The sequence below is a fragment of the Gobio gobio genome (genome assembly GCF_949357685.1).
Source record: "Gobio gobio genome assembly, chromosome: 3".
Taxonomy (NCBI): Eukaryota; Metazoa; Chordata; class Actinopteri; order Cypriniformes; family Gobionidae; genus Gobio; species Gobio gobio.
The window spans coordinates 27,292,599-27,300,360 of record NC_137099.1 but is presented as its reverse complement, the minus strand read 5'-3'; the positions used below and the strand labels follow the sequence as shown (position 1 = coordinate 27,300,360).

The following is a 7,762-nucleotide window of genomic DNA, read 5'->3' as shown; positions in this document are numbered from 1 at the left end:
AGAAAGGGTTTGTTTGTGTGACCCACTCAGTGGCTTAAAACTGGACCGTACAGAGTGATGAATGATGCAGGAACCAGATCTATTGCAGGAGTTCAGTTTCACTCAACAGCTCTCTCTCTCCCTCACTCGCTCTCATTTTCTCCATCATTCTCATTCTCACTTCACACACATGCACACACATATATAGATGACAAATGTTAGCCATATTGTATAAACTTATGAACTTCTGATATTGTGCCTTAATGATGACAGATGACCGTGAGCGTGAAAAGGGTAAAGACCACAGCATTATTCACCAAAGTATATGAATTATGCATTAACCGAATGAAAGCCTTACAGCAACTCATAAATCAAGTGATCACGTTAAAAAAAAGAGAATGGATATCTTACATATTTTCGTATAAAATATTGTCATAGTAATATGACTGTGCAAGTGCTTTATCATTTCAAGTCATTTAAATAAGTCTATAAATCCTAACAATCTGCATTCATTGCACTTGAGCGTTATCTTAAAAATAGGTTATTTATTGTTTCTATAACATCGCTGCGGAAAAATATAACTTTTGTAATCTTTTTTTAGGGTTACTTCTTATGAACTAGAAGTACAAAAACAAGTATAATTTAGGGTAAAAAGGTGTTATTTTTAGGGCTGTCAAAGGTAATTTAAGATTAAAATAAAGCTAATATTAATTAAACATGTTTACCGTTAATTTAACGCACATGAAATGCCATTTTTGACATTATTACTGTTTCATTCTCCTTTCTAAAGACAAAAATCATGAGATTAATCATTAAACTTAAGTATACTAAAATCAATGTATGTATACTTGTAACTGTACTATTGCAGTCAGTAATTCAATACTTCTTGGGACTAAATTGCCACTTTTTAGTTAATAAAGTATATTGTCAAATGCACATTAAGTTTAACAGAAGTAAACCTTGAGTACACAACTACTTAATAGGCTACTAAAGTTATTTTCTCAAGTTTTGTATTGAAATTTGCAACTATATGGTGAAGTGAATTCTAGGTGTAAATCTAGCCCTCTTTTTTTAATATAGCTTAATCAAAAGGTTAAGTAGGGCCTAAAAGTATAGGTCAAATACTTAAGACTTTTCAGTAAACTGGTCAGCATAAAACAAGAAGAAGTTGTATAATTTTGTTAAGTATAGGCTATAATCTGAAAAGTATAGGCCTACATATAAAGTACAAATCTTAGGCCCTAGCTACTGTTAGTTTGAAAGAAGAAGATTTTTACGCAATTACGCAATTGAAAAGCATAATCTTTTTTGTAAGGGTATTTGGGTCCGTTTTGAACGTTCAAAGAAAGTCTCGGCGTGCAACTAAACGGGAAAAGCGCAAAAACTGTGGACATCTGAGCGCCTTCTCTCGCTCCGCCCAGACGTTCCTATGAGAACAGGTTGGCAGAGAAGAGAATTCAGTTATCCATAACTCCTCGTCAGACGCGTGTTCTGTCTCCGCACAACTGAAACAAAGATGCGCGCGTATCTGGCACTGCTGGTTACGCTTGCCGTGCCTGGATATCTGGATGCGCTTCACGGATTATACGCCTTCGATCATCAGCCCGAGCTCTTTCAGAAAAAGAGCAACTGCAAACCCATACCTACAAACCTGCTCCTGTGCCATGACATCGAGTACACGGACATGCGTCTGCCTAACCTGCTCGGACACGAAACCATGAACGAGGTTCTGCAACAGGCTTCCTCCTGGACCCCTCTGGTGCAGAAACAGTGTCATCCGGACACCAAGAAGTTTCTCTGCTCTCTGTTCGCTCCGGTGTGTCTGGATGATCTGGACGAGCCGATTCAGCCGTGCAGGTCGCTGTGTGAGAGCGTGAAGAGCGGCTGCGCTCCAGTGATGGCCGCTTTTGGGTTTCCTTGGCCGGACATGCTGGACTGCAGTCGCTTCCCTCTGGATAATGACCTGTGCATACCACCTGCTGGTGCAGATGCTTTAGTGCCAGTTACCAAGGAAGGTAGGAAAGTTTATTAAGTCACTTTTTAGATGCATGTTCACCCTTTACCTTCATTGCTATGTTGATCTTTCTTTTTCTTTTTTTACCCAGTTCCAAAGGTGTGTGATGCCTGCAAAGAAAAGCCTGATAATGACAATGAAATTGTGGACAGCCTGTGCAAAAATGACTTTGGTAAGGCTACAGTATGTTTTATGTTTGCTTTAAGCATCTGAATTAATGTAGTAGTATCTCTTCTTTAAAAATAAAGGTTCCTTGTTACCAAAATGGGTTATACAGCCTAAAGCCATATGAGGAACTTTAAAGGCATGGTTCAGCCAAAAATGAAGTTCTACTCACCCTCATGTCCAAACCTGTATGACTATCTTTCTTTTTTTTTTTTTTTGGCCGAACACAAATGAAGATATTTTGTGCAATATTTCAACTCTTTTTTTCCCCCATACAATGAATGTAACACAGGGTCACACTGGATGTGACTGTATGGGGAAGAAAATAAAAACGGGCAGAATTTTTCATAATACCTTCTTTTGTGTTCCACAAAAAAACGAAATGCATAATAAGAGTATTTTCATCACTGGGTGAACTAACATTAACTATCACTATTCCACAAGGGACGTTTTGTTTTCTTGTTTTTTTTAAAACCATCTGGTGCTTTAAAGAGCCCAATACACTAACTTGAGGAACCTATAATGTAAAAAAAAACCTGCTTAAACCAGCATAGGCTGGCTTACTGTTCTTCGCTAGCTTAAGATGGATTCTCAGCCGTCTTACTCTTCAGTAGACTATAGAGTGAAAATTATCTGCAAAGAATCATTGAGGAACATTTATTTTTAAGGGTTTTTTATATAGATTTAGTTTACCCTGAATTTAAGCAGTTGTTTATATCCATTGCCCTCAACCTTCAATCCTATTCACTCACTAGCTTTAAAGATCAAAGTCAAGGAGATCTCCTACATGAATGGCGACACCAAGATCATTCCAGAAACCAAGAGCAAGACTATCTACAAGCTGAATGGTGGAGTCACTGAGCGTGACCTCAGGAAGACAGTGCTTTGGCTGAAAGATGGTCTTCAGTGTGTGTGCGACGAAATGAATGACATCAACGCTGCTTATCTGGTAATGGGCCAGAAGATGGACGGACATTTAGTCATCACGTCACTGAAGCGCTGGCAGAAGGGTCAGCGGGAGTTTAAGAGAATTTCTCGCAGTATTCGCAAACTTCAGTGCTAGGATTGTTCACTGATCAGAGCACTCAAAGAATCTTGACAATGAAGACCTGTAACAGTCACATTATAGATAGATGCAAAAGTTCATTCAAAACACTAATGTCTGCTTTCCCAGTGCCATTTTGAGAACTGACCATTCAGTTCTCCGGATTAAGGGAGGTGGAGCTGTCAGATGTAACTGTCAAAAAGTACTTTGCATAGATTCAGCACAGTTCCAACTTTTCATTTCCCCTCATGACTCAATTTACTTTACCCGTCGTATTTACTATCCACAATACTCACTTGCAGAACAATTTCCAGAGAGATGTTTTATATCTTCTAGACTCAGTTTTCAAAGTTATTATTTTAGAATTGGCTGAGAAGAATGAGATGCTACATTATATGGGCAAAAGTATGTGGAAACCCCCTTCTAATTATCAAGTTTGGCTATTCCATTAATTCCAGTGAAAACAAACTTATATAATTAGATTGTTCACCCAAAAACCCTCATGTCGTTCCAAATCCATGTCCAAGATTTTTGTTTATCTTCGAACCACAAATGAAGATTTTTTTTCATGAACCCTAAGAGATTGCTGTCCCTCCATTGAACGTCCATTCATCCACAATTTTGATGCTTCAAAAAGTTTAATCATGCTTTACATGAGCAGATTTAATTTAGGCTTTTATTCACAAGCATTGATCAACGCACGTGCATAGAACACAACAAATAATATGGTAAACTTGGAAGCTCAACAGTACTTGCTTGTCGCACAAGAACAAACCTCACTGGGTTCCGTTTACCGTATTTGATTAGCTCTATGCATGTGCATTGATCACTGTTTGTATGTGAAAAAAGCCTAAATTAAAAGCGCTGTATGTAATTTATTGGCTGTACTAAAGCACAGAAATACCATAATATGTTTGCAGAGATTTATTAAGTTAACTTATGCTAAGTTCACATACTTGTTTCTCTGAAAAACTATGCTACAGCCAGTTATTCTACTTTGAAACATGCCTTCCGTTTCAGAATGTCTGTGTGATTCTGCCCATTCCCAATTTACCCAATAGTATTTCGACTCCCCGGGTTGTCATTTGGCGGAGAACACAGCGTATTGTAGCCACGGAATCCAGCAAACATAGGTCAGAGATCGCAGATTCTACCCAAACTTACAGTGTAAGGCTCGATTGCCTTCCATTGTCCATTGCGCTAATTCTTTTTGTGTGACTGCAGTACCGCTTTCAACCACTAGCTGTCAATATTACATACTGTACCTTTAAATCTGTTCATCATATAAAGCCATTGTGTCTCTTTAGAAGACTTGGAATTTACTGCTCGATTCATATGGATTTCTTTTTACGATGCCCTTATGAGCGTTTTGAAGCATCAAAATATTGGTTTAATAGACTTGAAATGGAGTGACAGGAAAGAAAAGTCTCGACAGAATTTTCCTTTTTGGGTGAACTATCCCTGTAATGCTGCATCATACTTTGTCATTCCAGACAATTTCCAAATTACAGTACCCATTTGCACAAAGCAATGTCCATATTAGAATTGATTTACTGAGTCAGCACAAAGCCTAGTCATGAACCTTATTGAAAATCTTTATGATAACCTTTGTTGCAACTACGTTAAAATCCACAGAATGCCATTGTATGTCATTGCAAGTAATTGTCCTCACTGAAATTACTGGAATAACCAGACACATTAATTAGAAAGAGTTGATCATATATTTTGCAAATGTGTAGTGTATGTGAGATGTTGAAATGGTAGTGAAGATTTTAAGGCCATACGATGAAATGCATGTCATTGCATGTAGCCAGTAGTATAATCATATCCCAAGCAATTTTGTTGGGTGTAGTTCATGTTTCCCTCAAATATGGTTAAGAAACTTTTTTTTTAGCATGGATTACATGGAATCTGCCAACAGTTAGTTTTGCTACAAGTACTTTTAAGAGCACAATGAGATAGCTGGCTCTATTCTCAATGTTTAAAAATATCATATGTGACGCTAGTCTCACGAGCATGATCATGTATGTTAATGTGAATGTTTTTATTTCTCCCCAGACAGTTATGAGAAGGCCAACAAATGCATTATTTCTTTAGCCCAGTGTTTTTGTCTCCTTTCTACTTGAGCCTGAATACTGCACTGTTCCTATGTTACGCCTTTTGAATTTTAATCAACAATTTTATACACATAGCCTAATATTGGGTTATTTCTTTTCTGTTTCAGTTATATTAATAATGTTGTACTGTATGGGTCTGTTTCTTGTTATGCTCACAAAGTTGTTTGCTGTTTTGTTTTAGCTTATGAATACCCAGTATTAGAGTCACATGTTGATAAAACCACAGAGACATGCTTTTCTCTCGGTCTCAGTGCTCATTTAGAGCAAAGTTGATCATTTGTACTTTATGTACAGAAGTTGGTAAGTAAATTCTTCTCATGGTATAATATCCAAACTTTTGTCATACTCTGTAAATATACAGGTTTTTATGTTTGTACATATTTTCAACACCTGTAGCATTTTACTTGTTCGTCACAGTAGCAATATGTTGTCATTTCATTAGTGTTAAGTGCATTTATTAACACCCACCGTCATGTAATGTAATTTGATCATTGATGATTTGTATCATTGATGATTTGTATCATTTTTCTTCGGCTGTCACACAATACAAAATAAGAGCAAATAAATTTAAGAAAAGAAAATCATACGTGGCTTTTTTATACCTAAAGTTTTTTAACATTATGCATATGAAGATTGTTTGATTTTAGATTAAACGTTTACTGCTAATACACTAACAAGACCACTAACTTTAAAACAGAACTTCAGTTAGTTGCAGGTATTTGTGGTCTTTTAGTGACCCCTAGTGATGGCACTGAATTCAGAAATGCTTTATAAGTAAATATGACTTTTAAGTAAACAGATAAGTAAATAGATACTTTTGTCTGTCTTTTTCATGATAAATCTCATGATTTTGGTCTTTAGAAAGGAGAATGAAACAATAATGTGTTATGTGCGTTAAAGTAACGTTTAATAAATTATAATTAATTAATAATAACTTTATTTTAAATTTAACAAGTTAACTTTGAAAGCCCCAAATAAAATACCTTAATTTTAAAACCTCCAGGGCAGAGATGCTCAAACATTTTTCAGCCCTGGGCCAAAACGAATTGTTGCATTATTTATCAAACTATTAAATCTCGCATTTTAACAGTAAAATTATGAATAAAATTAAAATTAAATGATCGCTAAATTTCAAACAAAACTGTTTAAAAAAAGGATGAATTAAAAATAAAGATGCTTCGTTGTTTTTTTTTGTTGTTTTTTTCTCCCATCTTTTGAAATGGCATTCCGGGCAAGACCAAAGATGGCAGTAATTCACGCAACTTTGCCCCACCACGGATAGTATTTGCCCCACAAAAAAAGTCTACCATTTGGTACACAGTTAACATACATTTTGCTTTATGTATATGATAGCCTATTTCCCACATAAAATAAGAATTCTAATTATATTATCCATTTCCAATAAACCGGTATCACAATCCATAAACAAGATTAGGCTATATCACAGTGACAAACATGTAAAATATCTAAAAAAGAAAACTTGGGACCAAAATAATTTGGTCTGTTACAACTGAAAAATAAATGCAATATGTTTCTGTTTCCTCTTTACAAAAAAATGGTGAAAACCCTTATTTAAACTTACACAAAAAAAATATTAGCTTACAAGGATAATATATGTTTATTATTTTAAAGAGAGTTTCTTTGACTTTATTAGGAATTACATATTTATATCTGACCACAGATTCTAAAAACAAATAGAATGATAATCCAGTTTCCACTTCAACATTGCATTAGGTAAAGGGTAAAACACTTTTTTCTTTCTGGTTTGGACTTGTCTGCCCTAGAGTAGACTGTGGGCTTTTGTACATTTCAGACATACCCTGCCATCTAGTGGCTGAAATGTTCTATATACATACTTGCGTTGCGCTTAAAAACACTGTAGATATTCCACAATAAATAGGCTGATTTTATAAGAAAAATAGTGTCAATTTACCAAGGAAGCAGATTTTACAAGACACCCAATATTGTGATTTTCATATTGTGACATAATGTGATCATTGAGGAGACCACACTGCTCATATCATTTCGTTTATACTAGTCATCAGTTTAACCACCACACCATTTGGACTAAATGTAAAGTCAATTAAGCTTAAAAAACTTAAACAAAAATCAAAAATGTTGCATACTGTCAAAAAAGTTACGTAGTTGACGTAGCCTACTAAAATAATTAAAATACTAAATTAAATTTAAATAAATATTAAAGATAACTATAAATATAAAAACTAATAGGCACATAGGCCTAACAAAATAATAATATATAAATAAATATATATTTAATAAATATATATTATTTATTATTATAATTTTTTTTAAATAGGCCTACATAAAAAGACACATTTAAAATATGAATAAATAGTGTATAAATAATAATAACAACAACAACAATAATAATAATAATAATAATAATAATAATAATAATAATAATAATAAAATATATAATGA

The 7,762-nt window shown here is 34.7% G+C and overlaps 1 protein-coding gene across 1 annotated transcript; it reads left to right on the top strand.

Annotated features, from left to right (window-relative positions):
* Positions 1–1,442: 1,442 nt before the first annotated feature.
* On the top strand, positions 1,443–5,889 carry sfrp2 (secreted frizzled-related protein 2). Its single transcript, XM_079811897.1, has 3 exons — positions 1,443–1,994; positions 2,085–2,165; positions 2,914–5,889. The coding sequence occupies exons 1-3, from the start codon at positions 1,496–1,498 to the stop codon at positions 3,219–3,221; spliced, it is 888 nt and encodes a 295-aa protein (XP_079668023.1). The 5' UTR covers positions 1,443–1,495; the 3' UTR covers positions 3,222–5,889.
* The last annotated feature ends 1,873 nt before the right edge of the window (positions 5,890–7,762 follow it).